At 47.9% G+C, this 19,070-nt stretch overlaps 1 protein-coding gene across 1 annotated transcript in view; it reads left to right on the forward strand.

The window, feature by feature from the left end:
• LOC119972134 (centrosome and spindle pole-associated protein 1) overlaps window positions 1-19,070 on the forward strand; it is a 354,916-nt gene that overhangs the window by 322,560 nt on the left and 13,286 nt on the right. Inside the window, exon 25 of the mRNA XM_038808467.1 lies at window positions 9,898-10,037. Coding sequence (XP_038664395.1) covers window positions 9,898-10,037 — 140 coding nt within the window. The remainder of the gene's footprint in view (window positions 1-9,897; window positions 10,038-19,070) is intronic.

Genomic DNA, 19,070 nt, shown 5'->3' on the forward strand with positions numbered 1-19,070 from the left:
GACACCTTCCCCAAGAACAAACAAAAGAAAAAACACAGCCACTGGCAGCAGGAAAGGGGAACAGTCGTTCCTTACAAACCTATCACCCCTGCTTCCTTTTGTCAACCCAACAGAAAAAAGAAGAAACCTCTTCCACATCAGAGGACTCCCACTCCCACTCTACCCATTTTCTCCATTATTCCAGAGTGCTAGCATCTCCGACTCCCACAATTGTTCAGTTCTCCCCCAGTTTATGCTATTTGATAAAGTCATTGGCCGCTTCTGGGTCTCAAAATAATATTCCCGGCCTTCATAAATCACCCATAATTTTGCCGGGTAGCGTACTTCAAACCTAATCTGCTGTCATTATAACACCGCCTTGGCCCTGTTGAACCCCGCACGTCGTTTTGCCAGTCCAGGTCCAATGTCCTGGTATATTCGGACCTTGTTCCACTCCCATTCGCAGTTCTGCTTCTCCCTGGCCCACTCAAGATCTTCTCTTTCTTCACAAACTATCTGCTTCAAGAAGACGACCATCATCCCTGTACCAAAAAAAAGCCAAGCAGCATGCCTTAATGACTATCGTCCGGTGGCTCTGACATCCATCATCATGAAGTGCTTCTAAAGGTTAGCCATGGCACAAATCAACTCCAGCCTCCCCGGATTGCCTTAATCCACTACAGTTCGCCTACAGCTGCAATAGGTCCACAGCAGACGCCATCTCCATGGCCCTACACTCGACCCTGGAACACCTAGATAACAAAGACCCTTATGTCAGACTCCTATTTATTGACTACAGTTCAGCCTTCAACACCATTATTCCTACAAAACACATCTCCAAACTCCGTGGCCTTGGCCTCGGCTCCTCTCTCTGCGACTGGATTCTGAACTTTCTGACCGACAGGCCACAATCAGTAAGGATAGGCAACAACACCTCCACAATCATCCTCAACACAGTGCCCCACAAGGCTGTGTCCTCAGCCCCCTACTATACTCATTTATAGACCTATGCTGTGTGGCCAAATTCCCCTCCAACCCGTTTTTCAAATTTGCTGATGACACCACATAAGTTGTTGTTTACATCATAGGGGTTGTTTAGCACACTGGGCTAAATCGCTGGCTTTGAAAGCAGTCCAAGCAGGCCAGCAGCACGGTTCGATTCCCGTAACAGCCTCCCCGAACAGGCGCCGGAATGTGGCGACTAGGGGCTTTTCACAGTTACTTCATTTGAAGCCTACTCGTGACAATAAGCGATTTTCATTTCATTTCAAGTGGGTCAGATTTCAAACAATGACGAGACAGAATACAGGAATGAGATAGAGAATCTGGTGAACTGGTGTGACGACAATAATCTCTCCCTCAATGTCAGCAAAACGAAGGAGATTGTCATCGAATTCAGGAAGCGTAGTGGAGAACATGCCCCTGTCTATATTAATGGTAACGAAGTAGAAAGGGTCGAGAGCTTCAAGGTTTTAGGTGTCCAGATCACCAACAACCTGTCCTGGACCCCCATGCCAACACTATAGTTAAGAAAGCCCACCAACGACTCTACTTTCTCAGAAGACTAAGGAAATTTGGCATGTCACCTACGACTCTCTCCAACTTCTACAGATGCACCATAGAAAGCATTCTTTCTGGTTGTATCACAGCTGGGTATGGATTCTGCTCTGCCCAAGACCTCAGGAAACTACAAAATCGTGAATGTAGCCCAATCCATCACACAAACCAGCCTCCCATCCATTGACTCTGTCTACAATTTCCGCTGCCTCGGAAAGGCAGCCAGCATAATTAAGGACGCCACGCACCCCGGACATACTCTCTTCCGCCTCCTTCCATCAGGAAAAAGATACCAAAGTTTGAGATCACGTACCAACTGACTCAAGAAAAGCTTCTTCCCTACTGCCATCAGACTTCTGAATGGACCTACCTCGGACAGCACGGTAGCATGGTGGTTAGCATAAATGCTTCACAGCTCCAGGGTTCCAGGTTCGATTCCCGGCTGGGTCACTGTCTGTGCGGAGTCTGCACGTCCTCCCCGTGTGTGCGTGGGTTTCCTCCGGGTGCTCCGGTTTCCTCCCACAGTCCAAAGATGTGCGGGTTAGGTGGATTGGCCATGCTAAATTGCCCATAGTGTCCTAAAAAGTAAGGTTAAGGGGGGGTTGTTGGGTTACGGGTATAGGGTGGATACGTGGGTGATCATTGCTCGGCACAACATCGAGGGCCGAAGAGCCTGTTCTGTGCTGTACTGTTCTATGTTCTATGTATTAAGTTGATCTTTTCTCTACACCTTGCTATAACTATTATATTCTGCAGTCTCTCCTTCCTTCCTTATGTACAATATGCATTGTTTGTACAGCATGCAAGAAACAATACTTTTCACTGTATACGAATACATGTGACAATAATAAATCAAATCAAAATCAAACCTTGTGGAGTTGCACGATCACAGCCTGTGGCAGTTCCCCAGCTCTTGACTTCTGCCTCAGACCTGTGCGCTCTGTCCACCTCAGAGGCCTTGTCCAGCAACCCTCCGTCACAAGCCCGCCAGCATCCTCGAAACATACCTCGTGGCACTTGCACCTTCCACTCCTTCAGGCAGGCCAACTATTCGCAGATTCTGCCGTCTCGACCTGTTTCCCTGCCCCTACACATTTGCTCTCAACGTCTTGCAAACGTCTCCTAAGAGCCCAACCTCCGCCTCCAGTTCCACCACTCTATTGCTGTGTTCAGAGATCACCCTCTCGATCTCTCAGATCTGCGACCCCTGAGCTTCCAGATGTTTTTCAACCCTCTCCATTGAGCCCATCAGGGGTGCCAGAGCGCGTTCATTGTCCTTCAATCGATCCTCCTGCATCTCCTTCCTCTGCTGGCGGAACTCTTCCTTGATGAAGACCATTAACTGTTCCATCTGGGGCTTTCCAACTTGCACTGACCCTTCCCCCACTGCCATCTTTCCACTAGCTGGTGCACCACAGATCTCTTCGAACTCCTTGGCCAGATCTTTCACCTGCCGGGTTTGGTAACCAGAAGACATGCCACTCCCGGGGGGAACTTCTCCTTCGACCTTCAGTTACACTTTTCCGTCGCAGTTACACCCGATTTTTGGTATAAAAATGCTCTTTTCTGTGTCTTCAAGCAGGAGCTGCCCTGTGTGCAACCACTCACACCATGGCCGCCACCGAAAGTCTTGTCAAAGCTTATTAGAGGTATTAGTAGGCAATATCTGCTGGGTTTTCTTCCTTGTTTTCAAATATTTCCAGTCCTTAGCCAGTTGCTATCTCTAATCTCCTTTGGCACCACAACCGTCCAGGATATCTGTGCTCCTCCAATTCTGGCTTCTTGATCACTCTGTGATTTTCATTACTCCAAAACTTATGGCCATGCCTTTAGCTGCCAAGGCCTTATTTCTGGAATTCCTTCTCAAAAATCTTCACTTCCCCACCTCTTTTTCCACCTTTAAGACCCATGTTAAAATCTTCCTCTTTGACCAAACCTTGTCTTCTGCACTAATATCTCTATGTGGGTCAGTGTTAGAGTTTGCTTGATAACACTCTTATGAAGAGATTAGTTTTTTCAACTATGTCGAGCATCCCTGATGGCACTCTCTGACTTAAGTAGTTCTAGAATATAGAATCGTAGAAAAGTTACAGCACAAAAGGAGGTCATTCAGCCATCTTGTCCATGCCAGCTTGAGGATACCCAGGTGCGCTTTCTAATCCCACTTTCCTGCACCTGATCTATAGACCTGTAGCTTAAAGCACTTTTTTTCCTTAGTTTTTCCAATTAAGGGGCAATTTAGCGTGGCCAAACCACCTACCATGCACATCTTCGGGTTGTGGGGGTGAGACCCTCACAGACATGGGAGAATGTATAAACTCCACACGGACAGTGACCCGGAGCCGGGATCGAACCCAGGTCCATGACGCAGCAGTGCTAACCACTGCACCACCGTGCCGCCCCTCCTTAGAGCACTAAGGTGCAGGTCCAGGTACTTTTTAAAAAAGAGTTTAGGGTCTCTGTTTGCACCACCAACTTGGGTTGCAAATTCCAGACACTCGCTATCCTCTGTGTAAAAAGGTTGTTCCTCATGTCCCTTCTACACCTTCTGCCTCTTATGTCCCCCGGTTATAGAATTCTCAACCAAGGGAAACAATTTAATCCTGTCCACCCTATCTCTTCCCCTCATGGTTTTGAACACCTCAATTAAGTAACCCCTTAGCTTTCTTAGTCCCATGGAAAATAACGTATCCAATCTTTCCTCGCAGCTTTTCCACCCGTGGCAACATTCTTGTAAACCTCTTTACTCTCTCCAGAGCAATTACATCCATTCTGCATTCTGTAAGTGGTGACCAATACTCCACTTGTGCCGTCACCAGTGACTTACACAATTCCAACATTATTTCCTTACTTTTATATTCTAACCTTTGCCAATGAAGGAGAGCCTTCCATATGCATTCTTAATAACCTTATCTACTTGAACTGCTGTCTAGGGACTTGTGTACTTGTACGCCAAGATCTCTCACTTCATCTACCCCTCTTAGTATATTGCCATTTATTGTGTACTCCTTATAACTGTTTGACCTCCTTAAATGCATGACCTCACACTTCTCTGTGTTAATTTCCATTTGCCACTTTATTACCCACTCCACCATTCCATCTATATCATTATGAAGATTGTAGCTATCCGCTGCACTGTCCACCACTCGGTCAATCTTTGTGCCGTCTGCAAATTTCCCAATCGTGCTTCCCACATTCAAGTCCAATTCGTTAATATATAACACAAGCAGTAAGCGTCCCAACACTGAGCCCTATGGAACACCACTGGAAACAACTTTCCAATTTCAAGGGCAGCCATATTATATATTGCTTCCTTATGTGTTTCCCTGATTCCTGCTGTGAACCTAATCGGCCAATAGTTACCCAGGTCTATCTCATCTGTTTTTAAAAAATGAGAACTACATTATTAACTTTCTCAGCATGTGTTCCATGTCCTTGACAACCCTCGGGTAGGTATTATTCAGAGCACAACCCTCTCCATTTTTCTTAATTCAATCTTTACACAATAGGCTAAGTGGTGTGCTTCTGCACTATAAATATATACAATGTACTTCTCCTCCATTTCTATTAATACTGACACAAAGTACCAAATATGCTTACCCAATAGGTTTTTTACATAGAATTTTACAGTACAGGAGGCCATTCGGCCCATCGAGTCTGCACCGGCTCTTGGAAAAAGCACGCTACCCAAGCCCATACTTCCACCCTATCCCCATAACCCAGTATCCCCACCTAACACTAAGGGCAATTTGGACCCTGAGGGCAATTTAGCACGGCCAATCCACCTAACCTGCACGTCTTTGAACTGTGGGAGGAAACCGGAGCACCCGGAGGAAACCCACGCACACACGGGGAGAACGTGCAGACTCCACACAGACAGTGACCCAAGCCGGGAATCGAACCTGGGACCTTGGAGCTGTGAAGCATTTGTGCTAACCACTATGCTACCGTGCTGCCCTTTGTGGTTGGTTCAGTAGCAGATTCTAAGGCAGACTAAATTTCTAGAGTCACTCCATGTAACATTGGTTCTTGAAGAAAGAATCGCAAAAAATGGTTGGTCTCTATGAAGACAGTAAGAAGTCTTACAACACCAGGTTAAAGTCCAACAGGTTTGTTTCAAACACGAGCTTTCGGAGCACGGCTCCTTCTTCAGGTGAATGGAAAGGCTTGTTCCAGAAATGTTTATATAGACACAGTCAGAGATGCCCCGGAATGCGAGCACCTGCAGGCAATCAAATCATCAAAGATGCAGAGAGAGAGGTAACTCCAGGTTAAAGAGGTGTGAATTGTCCCAAGCCAGTTCAGTCGGTAGGCCTCTGCAAGTCCAGGCTTGTTGGTGGGGGCCGAATGTAATGCGACATGAATCCCAGATCCCGGTTGAGTCCGCATTCATGCGTGCGGAACTTAGCTATAAGTTTTTGCTCAGCAATTTTGCGTTGTCGCGTCTCCTGAAGGCCTCCTTGTAGAATGCTGACCCGGAGATCAGAGGCTGAATGTCCTTGACTGCTGAAGTGTTCCCCAACTGGAAGGGAACAGTCCTGCCTGTTGATAGTCGCACGATGCCCGTTTATTCGTTGTCGCAGTGTCTGCATGGTCTCGCCAATGTACCACGCTTCGGGACATCCTTTCCTGCAGCGTATGAGGTAGACTACATTGGTCGAGTCGCACGAGTATGCGCCGCGTACCTGGTGGGTGGTGTTTCCACGTGTAATGGTGGTGTCCATGTTGATGATCTGGCATGTCTTGCAGAGATTACCCTGGCAGGGTTTTGTGGTGTTGTGGTTGCTGTTCTGAAGGCTGGGTAATTTGCTGCAAACAATGGTTTGTTTGAGGTTGCGCGGTTGTTTGAAGGCCAGTAGTGGGGGTGTGGGGATGACCTTGGCAAGATGTCCATCCTCGCTGATGATGTGTTGGAGGCTGCGAAGAAGATGTCGTAGTTTCTCCGCCCCAGGAAAGTACTGGACGACGAAGGGTACTCTGTCAGTGGTGTCCCGTGTTTGTCTTCTGAGGAGGTCGGTGCGGTTTTTTGCTGTGGCGCGGTGGAACTGTCGATCAATGAGTCGAGCGCCATATCCCGTTCGTACGAGGGCATCTTTCAGCATCTGTAGGTGTCTGTTGCGCTCCTCCTTGTCTGAGCAGATCCTGTGTATACGGAGGGCTTGTCCATAGGGGATGGCTTCTTTAATGTGTTTCGGGTGAAAGCTGGAGAAGTGGAGCATCGTGAGATTATCTGTGGGCTTGCGGTAAAGCGAGGTGCTGAGGTGACCGTCCTTGATGGAGACGAGTGTGTCCAAGAATGGAACTGAATTTGGAGAATAGTCCATGGTGAGTTTGATGGTGGGATGGAACTTATTGATGTCATCGTGTAGTCGTTTCAGTGATGTCTCGCCGTGGGTCCAAAGGAAAAAAATGTCATCGATGTATCTGGTGTATAGCATCGGTTGAAAGTCCTGTGTGGTGAGGAAGTCCTGTTCAAACTTGTGCATGAAGATGTTGGCATATTGAGGTGCAAATTTGGTCCCCATGGCTGTTCCGTGCGTCTGGATGAAGAATTTGTTGTCGAAGGTGAAGACGTTGTGGTCTAGAATGAAACGGATGAGTTGCAGAATTGCGTCTGGAGATTGGCAGTTGTCGGTGTTGAGGACTGAGGCTGTTGCAGCAATGCCGTCGTCATGGGGGATGCTGGTGTAGAGTGCCGAGACATCCATTGTGACGAGGAATGTTCCTGGTTCAACTGGTCCATGGGTGCTGAGTTTCTGTAGGAAGTCCGTCGTGTCGCGACAGAAGCTGGGTGTACCTTGTACGATGGGTTTCAAGATGCCCTCGATGTGGCCAGAGAGGTTCTCACACAGGGTCCCATTGCCTGAAACGATAGGATGGCCTGGTGTGTTGGCCTTGTGTACACAATACACAAGGCCAACACACCAGGCCGTCCTATCGTTTCAGGCAATGGGACCCTGTGTGAGAACCTCTCTGGCCACATCGAGGGCATCTTGAAACCCATCGTACAAGGTACACCCAGCTTCTGTCGCGACACGACGGACTTCCTACAGAAACTCAGCACCCATGGACCAGTTGAACCAGGAACATTCCTCGTCACAATGGATGTCTCGGCACTCTACACCAGCATCCCCCATGACGACGGCATTGCTGCAACAGCCTCAGTCCTCAACACCGACAACTGCCAATCTCCAGACGCAATTCTGCAACTCATCCGTTTCATTCTAGACCACAACGTCTTCACCTTCGACAACAAATTCTTCATCCAGACGCACGGAACAGCCATGGGGACCAAATTTGCACCTCAATATGCCAACATCTTCATGCACAAGTTTGAACAGGACTTCCTCACCACACAGGACTTTCAACCGATGCTATACACCAGATACATCGATGACATTTTTTCCTTTGGACCCACGGCGAGACATCACTGAAACGACTACACGATGACATCAATAAGTTCCATCCCACCATCAAACTCACCATGGACTATTCTCCAAATTCAGTTCCATTCTTGGACACACTCGTCTCCATCAAGGACGGTCACCTCAGCACCTCGCTTTACCGCAAGCCCACAGATAATCTCACGATGCTCCACTTCTCCAGCTTTCACCCGAAACACATTAAAGAAGCCATCCCCTATGGACAAGCCCTCCGTATACACAGGATCTGCTCAGACAAGGAGGAGCGCAACAGACACCTACAGATGCTGAAAGATGCCCTCGTACGAACGGGATATGGCGCTCGACTCATTGATCGACAGTTCCACCGCGCCACAGCAAAAAACCGCACCGACCTCCTCAGAAGACAAACACGGGACACCACTGACAGAGTACCCTTCGTCGTCCAGTACTTTCCTGGGGCGGAGAAACTACGACATCTTCTTCGCAGCCTCCAACACATCATCAGCGAGGATGGACATCTTGCCAAGGTCATCCCCACACCCCCACTACTGGCCTTCAAACAACCGCGCAACCTCAAACAAACCATTGTTTGCAGCAAATTACCCAGCCTTCAGAACAGCAACCACAACACCACAAAACCCTGCCAGGGTAATCTCTGCAAGACATGCCAGATCATCAACATGGACACCACCATTACACGTGGAAACACCACCCACCAGGTACGCGGCGCATACTCGTGCGACTCGACCAATGTAGTCTACCTCACACGCTGCAGGAAAGGATGTCCCGAAGCGTGGTACATTGGCGAGACCATGCAGACACTGCGACAACGAATAAACGGGCATCGTGCGACTATCAACAGGCAGGACTGTTCCCTTCCAGTTGGGGAACACTTCAGCAGTCAAGGACATTCAGCCTCTGATCTCCGGGTCAGCATTCTACAAGGAGGCCTTCAGGAGACGCGACAACGCAAAATTGCTGAGCAAAAACTTATAGCTAAGTTCCGCACGCATGAATGCGGACTCAACCGGGATCTGGGATTCATGTCGCATTACATTCGGCCCCCACCAACAAGCCTGGACTTGCAGAGGCCTACCGACTGAACTGGCTTGGGACAATTCACACCTCTTTAACCTGGAGTTACCTCTCTCTCTGCATCTTTGATGATTTGATTGCCTGCAGGTGCTCGCATTCCGGGGCATCTCTGACTGTGTCTATATAAACATTTCTGGAACAAGCCTTTCCATTCACCTGAAGAAGGAGCCGTGCTCCGAAAGCTCGTGTTTGAAACAAACCTGTTGGACTTTAACCTGGTGTTGTAAGACTTCTTACTGTGCTCACCCCAGTCCAACGCCGGCATCTCCACATCATGTCTATGAAGACAGAACACTCATGATACTTCAAAATAAATATATATATAATGCTTTTGTCAGGTGGAACACTGTAAATACTTTGAACCAAACGTATTTCTCCTCCTAGTTGTGACAGACACTAACAAAATTTCTTCAGATTAAATTAAGGAATGCCGGTCTGCTTCTTAAAGACAATGCATAGCTGATTGAGCAAGAATTTAGGATGGGGGACACGCAAACTCGAATGGATGGGCACAGCTGTGTACTTAGCATGGGTATCAATAGAAATGGAGCTGGTGCAATATAATGTACACGTTATATAATTTATTTTCTTTCTTTTTGAATGTCCAATTAGTACTGTACTCAAACCAGTAATATTTTGCATAATTAAGTGAGCAATTAGTTTGGAACTGTTTAGGTTTTTGCCAATGATTGTCATTATTGTCATTGAATGCTACAAGCTTGATGGGGCAAATATGCCAGAGATTATTTTGTCTTCGATTGCAACAGTAACTGAATCTGTAAACTTAATTAAGGTGAAATATGAAGTCAGTCTTGTATCTCCTTGTAGCTAATATTCTTCATTTTCAAATGTTTCTCAAAAGGAAGAGAGAGAAAAATCACGTTGATGTCTTTGATTTGGCCAGACAGAGAATACAGGCCCTGGTACACCGACCTTCATCAAAAGAGAAAGATTCTGTTAATTTAAGAAATATTAGAGACTTCAATGAACTGAAATACAGAGGTAGGCTCCTATTTATTGGTCCTAAATTTTCTAGGTAAAGGATCTGGGAACCTTAATAAGTAAGTTGTTTTTTACTTTAATTTGTGATTGGTCAATTGTGTTGCTAAACTGAGTATTTTACCTAAAGATCTAACACTTTCAGAACTGGTGCTGAATAACGTATTTGATTTCAGTGTTCTTCAGCGTTCTCCAATATTCTTTCTAATTTACTGGTGTCAAGGACATTAATGTATGTAACAATGAAAGGAGGAACTTTTACCTGTAAAGGTTGGGACAGGTGTCCGTCTGTGTCAGGAATTTGGAATCAACCGGCTGATTTCCACTTTTAACAGTACACTTTGCAAATCATGTGGGGAAACTCCTTTGGGGCAGGTGAGTAAGCGATGGAAATATGTAAGTGGTAGTTGATTGAGGATTTGACCGTCCATTTTGGCTTGAACTGCCTATGCATGGGTTTCAATGGTTTTCTGAAAGTCAGCAGTATCAACAAAGTGAGATGATTGACAGGACTGTGAAGTTAACAGGCTAGAAAGCTTTTAAAATCTGAATCCGCATAGCTGTTCCTTGCTTATGTGAAAGACTTTTGATAACAGGACTTGTTCTGAGTGTGTGCTTTCAATACTTTGAAGTTAATTTCCAAGATTTTGGAGGTCATTTCTGGTACCTTGGATTGGGGAATCAGAAGGTGAGTTACTCTCCACAAGGTCCCTAGCCTCTGACCTGCTCTATCCAGTTCAGTTTCTGGTCAATGGTAATCTCCAAGGTGTTGATAGTTAGGGATTCAACAAGACCATTACATGTCAAGGGGAGATGGTTCGATTCTCTTTTTCTGGAGATGGTCATTGCCTGTGACACTTGTCACTTGTTACTTGTTACTTGTCACTTATCAACCCCAGCGTGAATATTGTCCTAGTCTTGCTGCATATGGACACAGACTGCTTCAGTGTCAGAGCAGTTGGGAATGGAGCTAATATTGTTCAAGCATCAGCGAATATCACCATTTCTGATTTTATGATGGAAGGAATGTCATTGAGAAGCAGCTGAAAATGGTTGGTTCTGAGGAACTCCAGCAGTGATATCTTCTGCTGGGATGATTGTCTCCAATAGTCACAAACATCTTCCTTTGTGCTCCAACCTGTAGATAATTTTCCACGATTCTCAGTTTTGCTAGTGTTCCTTGAAGCTGCAGTGGGTCAAATGCTGACTTGATGTCAAGGACAGTCACTTTCACCTCAGCGCTTGAGTTCAGCACTTTTGGCCATGTTTGAACCAAGAATTTAATGAGGTCAGGAGCTGAGTGGTCCTGAGGAAACCCAAATTGAGCGTTAGTGAGCAGGTTAGTTCTGAGTAAGTGCCGCTAAATAGCACTGTCAATGACCCATTAGTTTGCTGATGATTGAGAGTAAACTGATGGATTTTCAATTATCAAACCCTAGAAAATTCCTGGTTGGATTTCTCTTGGTTTTTGTTGCACAGGACATGCCTGGAAAATTTTCCACATTGTTGAGTTGTCCATATAGAATCGCGCATGATTTTTGAAAAGGGCCTGTATGGCAGGATGCTCACCAATGTAAAATACCATGGGATCCGAGGCAAAGTGGAATGTTGGCACCAAAAGTAGTTAAAAGGTAGGAAGCAAAGGGTAATTGGCGACTGATCTTTTTTGTGACCGAATAGCTGTTTATGGTGGGGTTGCACAGGGTTCATACTAGGCCTCTTGTTTTTTGTGGTATAAATCAATGATCTGGACTTGAATGTAGCGGGTATGATTAAGAAGTTTGAAGATGATACAAAATTTGGCCATGTGGTAGATAGTGCAAAGGAAAGGTGTAGACAACATGTAGAAATCAATCGTCAATTGGATAGAACTGTGGCCAATGATGTTCAATCTCGAGCGGTGTCAGGAAATGCATTTTCAGAAAGTAAACAAGACAAGGGAGTACACAATAAATGATGGGGCATTAAAATATACAGAGGAACAGAGGTACGTTAGAGTGCATGTGCGCAAATCCCTGAGCGTGGCTGGACAAGTACATAAGGTGGTCAAGATGCCCTAACAAATACTTACCTTCATTTAAAAAAAATATATTTTATTAAGCCATTTGTGTGTGTATACATCAAACAAAACCACACCAAAAAGAGAACAAACAGGAATTCAAATAATACATAAATATCTAACACTCTACTGTTTCCCCCCCCCCTCCCTGCCGCTACCTTCCACTTCCCCTACCTTCTAATTTTAGTGCCCAACACCCCATCCCCCCTTGAACTGAATAAGGCTAAGTCTCGCACATGAAAAGGATGCGTTCACGCTCCTTAGAGCTCCCCCCCCCCCCCCCCCCACAGCCCAGCCTCCAACTCCCTACCCAGCTCTTCCACTTGCTCTTGACTTGTCCTATCGGGGCGCCCTCCCAATCCATTAATTCTTTGTAGATCTCCGAAACTCTGCCTTCACTCATCCCTATTTTCGACACCACCTTGTCCTACAACCCTGGGGGCAGCAGGTCGGGAAAGGATGGCACCTGCTTCCTCACAGAGTCCCTCACCTGCAAGTACCAGAACCCATTCCCGCCGGGCAGGTCAGATTCCTCGACCTGCCCCTCCAAGCTCGAAAAGCTGCCCCCAAGGAATAGGTCCCCAAACTGCTCAATCCCCGCCCGCCGCCACCTCTGGAACCCCGCATCTAGCCCACCCGGAGCGAACCTATGATTCCCACCAATCGGTGCCCAAACTGAGATCCCCTCCAGCCTCAGATGCTGCTGCCACTGTCCCCACACCCTCAGGGCCACGTTCACCACTCGACTTGTGGAGTACGTGGACGGCGAGGATGGCAGAGGCGCCGTCAACAGTGCCCCTAAGCTCGGGCCCTCACACGAGGCTGCCTCCATCTGCAATACCTTTTTGTTAATAAATAATTTTTATTGAAATTTTTACATAATACAAGATATAAACATCTTAACATTGTTAACATACATCCGTGGTAACCCCCCATAAACAGTACCCCACAGCTTCAAGAGCAACTTCAAACAAAAGGAAAGAACAAAAAGAAAGAAAAAGAAAGAAGAGAAAAAAAAAAAGAGAGAGATAGCACCCTCCACAAACCCATGTGCACAGTTCTCCTTCCCCCCAATCCCGCACCCCTCGTGGGGGCAGCAAGGGGAACCCCTCCACCTGTTGCCTGGCAAACGCCCTCACCTGGATGTACCTAAACATGCTCCCCGGTGGGAGCCCAAACTTCCCCTCCAATTCCCCCAAGCTCGCGAACCTCCCCTCCACAAACAGGCCCCTCAACCTCCTAACCCCTGCTCTGTGCCAGCTCAGAAATCCGCCATCAATGCTCCCTGGGATGAACCGATGGTTCCCCCGTATCGGGGCCTCCATCGAGCCCCCCATTTCTCCCCTGTGCCGTCTCCATTGCCCCCAAATTTTGAGGGTAGCCGCCACCACCGGGCTCGTGGTATACCTCGTTGGAGGGAGCGGCAATGGCGCCGTTACTAGCGCTTCCAGGCTCGTGCCCACACAAGACGCCACCTCCATCCTCTTCCACGCTGCCCCCTCCTCGTCCGTTACCCACTTACGCACCATCGCTGCGTTGGCCGCCCAGTAGTACCCACAGAGGTTGGGCAACGCCAGCCCCCCCCCCCTATCCCTGCCTCGCTCCAGGAACACTCTTCGAACCCTCGGAGTCCCATGCGCCCACACAAATCCCGTGATACTGCTGTTGACCCTCCTGAAAAAGGCCTTCGGGATAAGAATGGGGAGGCACTGGAACAGGAACAAAAACCTCGGGAGCACCGTCATCTTGACGGACTGCACCCTCCCCGCCAGTGACAGCGGTAACATATTCCATCTCTTAAACTCCTCCTCCATCTGCTCCACCAATCTTGTGAGGTTGAGCCTGTGCAGGGCCCCTCAGCTCCCCGCCACCTGGACCCCTAGGTACCTGAAACTCTTCCCTGCCTGCTTCAATGGGAGCCTACCAACCCCCTCCTCTTGCTCCCCCGGATGCACCACAAACACCTCACTTTTGCCCAGGTTCAGCTTATACCCCAAGAAACCCCCGAATTCCCTAAGAATCCTCATCACCTCCGGCATCCCCCCCACCGGGTCCGCCACATACAGCAACAAGTCGTCCGCGTACAGCGACACCCGATACTCCTCCCCACCCCGCACCAGGCCTCTCCAGTTCCCTGACTCCCTCAGTGCCATGGCCAGGGGCTCAATCGCCAACGCGAAGAGCAAGGGTGACAGGGGGCACCCCTGTCTCGTCCCCCGATGCAGCCGAAAGTACTCCGACCTACTCCTATTCATGGCTACACTTGCCACCGGGGCCTCGTAGAGCAGCCTCACCCATCGGATAAACCCCTCCCCAAACCCAAACCTCTCCAACACCTCCCACAAGTACTCCCACTCAACCCTATCGAAGGCCTTCTCCGCTTCTAACGCCACGACTATCTCCGCCTCCCCTTCCACAGCCGCATCATAATGACATTGAGGAGCCTTTGCACGTTTGTGTTCAGCTGCCTTCCCTTCACAAACCCCGTCTGGTCCTCATGTATGACCCCAGGCACACAATCCTCTATTCTAGTGGCCAGGATCTTTGCCAGCAGCTTTGCATCGGCGTTCAGCAGCGAAATTGACCTATATGATCCACACTGCAGAGGGTCCTTGTCCCGCTTCAGGATCAAGGAAATCAGCGCCCGTGACATAGTTGGGGGCAGAGCCCCCCCCTCCCTTGCCTCGTTAAAGGTCCGGACCAACAGGTCCAAATACTTTTTATAGAATTCAGCCGGAAACCCGTCCGGCCCCGGCGCCTTCCCCGATTGCATGCTCCCTATCCCTTTGACCACCTCCTCCAGCTCGATCGGCGCCCCTAGTCCCTCCACCTGCTCCTCTTCCACCCTCGGGAATCGCAACTTGTCCAAGAAGCGCCCCATTCCACCCTCCTCCACCGGGGGTTCGGACCGGTACAGTTCCCCATAGAAGTCCCTGAAGACCCCATTGACATCTACCCCCCTCCGCACCAGCTTCCCAGCTCTGTCCATCACTCCCCCAATCTCCCTGGTCGCGTCTCGCTTCCGGAGCTGGTGCGCCAGCATCCTGCTCGCCTTCTCCCCGTGTTCATACACCGCCCCCTGTGCTTTCCTCCACTGGGCTTCCGCCTTTCATGTCGTCAGTAGGTCAAATCTGGCCTGAAGGCTACGCCTCTCCCCCAGCAATCCCTCCTCTGGGGCCTCCGCATATCTCCTATCCACCTGCACCATCTCACCTATCAATCTTTCCCTTTCCCTCTGCTCTCCCCTCTCCCTATGGGTTCGGATGGAGATCAATTCCCCCCTCATCACCGCCTTCAATGCCTCCCAGACCGTCCCCACCCGAACCTCCCCGTTATCATTGGCCTCGAGGTATCTCTCAATACACCCCCGGACCCTCCCGGCTACCTCCTCATCTGCCAGCAGCCCCACCTCCATGCGCCAGAGCGGACGTTGGTCCCTCTCTTCCCCCAGCCCGAGGTCCATCCAGTGCGGGGCATGATCCGAAATGGCAATGGCGGAGTATTCCACTTCCTCCACCCTCGTCACCAGCCCCCTGCTCAGGACAAAAAAATCAATCCTCGAGTAGGCCTTGTGTACATGGGAGAAAAACGAGTATTCCCTGGCCCTTGGCCTCGCAAACCTCCAAGGGTTCAACCCCCCCCCCCCCCCCCATCTGGTCCATAAATCCCCTCAACACCTTAGCCGTCGCCAACCTCCTACCCGTCCGGGACTTGGAACCTCCATCCGCAATACCTAGCCTTCATTATCCAAGTAGTTGATCACAAGGGCTGAGAAGTAATGTTGGAACTGTATAAAACCAAGGCTCAAGAACTGCATGCAATTCTGGTCTTTGCCCTATAGAAGATATGTGATTGTACTAGAGAGTACAGTAGATTCATAAGCTAGAGTATTTATTTTGGAACAGAGGAGGCTGAGAAGAAACCTAACTGAAAGATATAAAATTGTGATGGGTCTAGATAGGAATGCCCCAATTCCCTTGGTTGAGGAGTCTAGAGTCTAGAGCTTTGACAAAGAGTCATCGGACTCGAAACGTTAGCTCTTTTCTCTCCCTACAGATGCTGCCAGATGTGCTGAGATTTTCCAGCATTTTCTCATTCCTTTCAGATTCCAGAATCCATAGTAATTTGCTTTTATCTAGAATCATAGGGCATACATTTGGAATAAGAGCATTAGAGGGTACTCTCGGGGAATTTTCACTCAGTGATGGGGATTCAGAACTCATGACCAGAAAGAGCAATACAGGCAGAGACCTTTGTAATGTTTTCTTAAAATGTTTTATTGCAGTTGTTGATTTATACACTGTTGTTTTAACATAGTTTCTTAGGCCTCTTATACTGTGGGCTGTTGTCCTCTATTTACATATATGGGGTGCCCCCCACCCCCCACCCCATCTTATTTTTGGTGTTTCTTTGAGGGTTCCGTTCTTTGTGGCCTTTCCCTAGGCCCCCTGATATCCATTTTGGCCGTTCTCTAGCCTCCTCCTCTCTCTCTGGCCTACCCATGGTCTGTTCCCTGCAGTCCCGTTGGCTCCCGTGTGCTTCTCCCCTCCCCTCGCTCTATTAGCTGTTGGCTTCAAACAGGTCCTGGGACAAGTTGATAAATGGCCTCCACATTTTGTAGGTCAGATGAACTCCACATCATATACTTTGGAGTTTTCTAAACCATGGCCCATAACACAAACCAGAGTAAGAAAAATTAATTAGAGGCGAGTCAACATCAATGTTTGACCTCCAACAAATACAACCATCTTCCTTTGTGCTAGGTATGAGTCTAGCCAGTGGAGAGTTTCCCCACCTCATTCCCATTGACTTCAATTTTGCTACGGCTCTTTGACACCACACTCGGTCAAATGCTGCTATGTTGGCAAGGCCAGTCACTTTCACCTCACCTTTGGAGTTCAGCATTCTTGTCCATATTTGGACTAAGGCTGTAAGCTGAGTGTCCCTGGTGAAACCCAAACTGTGCATCATTGAGTAACCTATTTCTCAGCAAGTGTCACTTGCTAACGCTGTTGATGACATCTTCCATTGCTTTTTGATAGCCTCTAGTTTGTTGATGATCAAGAGTAGACTGATGGATGGTAATTGGCCGGATGGATTTGTCTTGCTTTTTGTGGACTCTCTTGTTCTGTCTTTCTCCTTTCCATAACTTCCCTAAATCTAAGTGAATGAATTATGAGCACTTTTACAGAAGTGTTCCCAACCGATGCCCTTCCTCATAGAGTGCAGCAGTTTCAGAAGGAAGCTCACCACCATCTTCTCAAGGGCAATAAATGGTGGCCTAGCCAGCAAAGTCCACATTCCTTGAATTAATAAAAATAAATAACCATCCCAGCTGTATCCTCTAAAATATGTCAAAACCCTGCCTTGTCTTGTTGGGCTGACAACGTAGTGACTTAAAAAAAGACCTCCTGGATGCATTTTAAGAATTCGTGCCTTCTGTGGTTTTCATATTAATTTCATCCCAGTTAATGTTTGGGTAGCTGAAATTCTCCATTATGACACCCTGCTTGTTTCTGCACCTCTCAGATTTTGCATACATATTTGGTCCTCCGCCTCCCTTTGACTGGTGGTCTATAGTGCATATTGTTGCCCTTTTTTCATCTTCAGTTCAACTCATATGGCCTCATTTGATGATCTTTCTCCTGTATCATCCTACCTCACAGGTATAATTGTTTCTTTAACCAATAATTTTATATCATTACATTTGACTGCCTTCAGAAACCCTGAAGTGACAGGATCTTCTTGCTGCTTCATGCTTTTTCAGGAGTGGACAAGGCAGGTGTTGCCAAGACCTGCATTGTCCAAATTTGGAACACTGGCTGTGTGACGTGAGGAAGCATGAAGTCTGTGCTCAGTGGACAAAACAGCATTTACCCATATCAGTGCAAAACACTTTGCAGACCGGGCAGATAGTGGCCTGCATGCTGCCTGTCTCACAGGAAACTAGGACCACCCTGCATAACCTGAATGAATTTCTCACCCTAAAGAAGTGTACTTGTCTTTTTTTTTCATAAATTTAAAGTACCCAATTCTTTTTTTCCCAATTAAGGGACAATTTAGCGTGGCCAATGTTGCTCGTTCTGGGTGAGTGTGCTTAACACTCGATTTAGCTCTGTTTTGTTACTTAGCTCTGGAGTCGCCAGGTATCGTTAAGATACAGCCACAAGTTTCAAGGTCAAGTTCAAAGCAATAAAACCATACACCAATTAGTAAGTTCAAACAAATGAGTTTATTATAATACAATTATAATACTACCCATGCACACGCTAAGATCACTAATCTATTCCTACCACTAAATAAACCAATACTTATCTTAAAGGGAACTGCCGGATCAGGGGACAAGGCCTCTTGCTCTGCACTGGTCCGCAGACTTCAGGTTGGTACGGGTTAAAAATGGGTCAGGAGTGTCTATCTCTGGTAGCGATCGTTGAGAGACACTTACTTGCTGGCGGCTGCTGTCCCAAACCTCTCCTCTCTCTCGGTCAAGGTCTTTTTGGTAAAAGGCTGGTCGAGAGGGCTGGTCAAGAAAAACAAACTAAGTTTGGGACCTGTCTTTTATAGGTCCTAGGGCTTTGCGCCCTTTTGGGCGGACCCTCTACCTGCTGGGAATCGATTGGGTCTCTTCCCAATCGATTTGTTTGAATCCCCCCCAATACTGAGGCTGTTCCCCAGCTACTGGGCGGGCCTTCAGGTGCTTTGTTTTCGAACCCCGCTGGTGCCGGGGTATCTGGTTTCCCATACACTGTTGCAATCACTTCCCTATTTGTGTCCATTGTCCCTGGGATCGTTCCATTACTATGTTAACTATCCCGAAGATTGCCTCATTATTATGCGGAATGTTCGTTTCGGTGCTGTCTGCTCTCTTAGCAGACAGAATAAACATTGGCTTAGTGTAGCCTGCTTGTGCTGCAAACTTTGTCCATTTTAACCTGCAAGCTTTGCGTTCCTCCATTTTGTATTGAGGGAATGGCCAA

Source organism: Scyliorhinus canicula, chromosome 10, assembly GCF_902713615.1.
Source record: "Scyliorhinus canicula chromosome 10, sScyCan1.1, whole genome shotgun sequence".
Classification (NCBI taxonomy): Eukaryota; Metazoa; Chordata; class Chondrichthyes; order Carcharhiniformes; family Scyliorhinidae; genus Scyliorhinus; species Scyliorhinus canicula.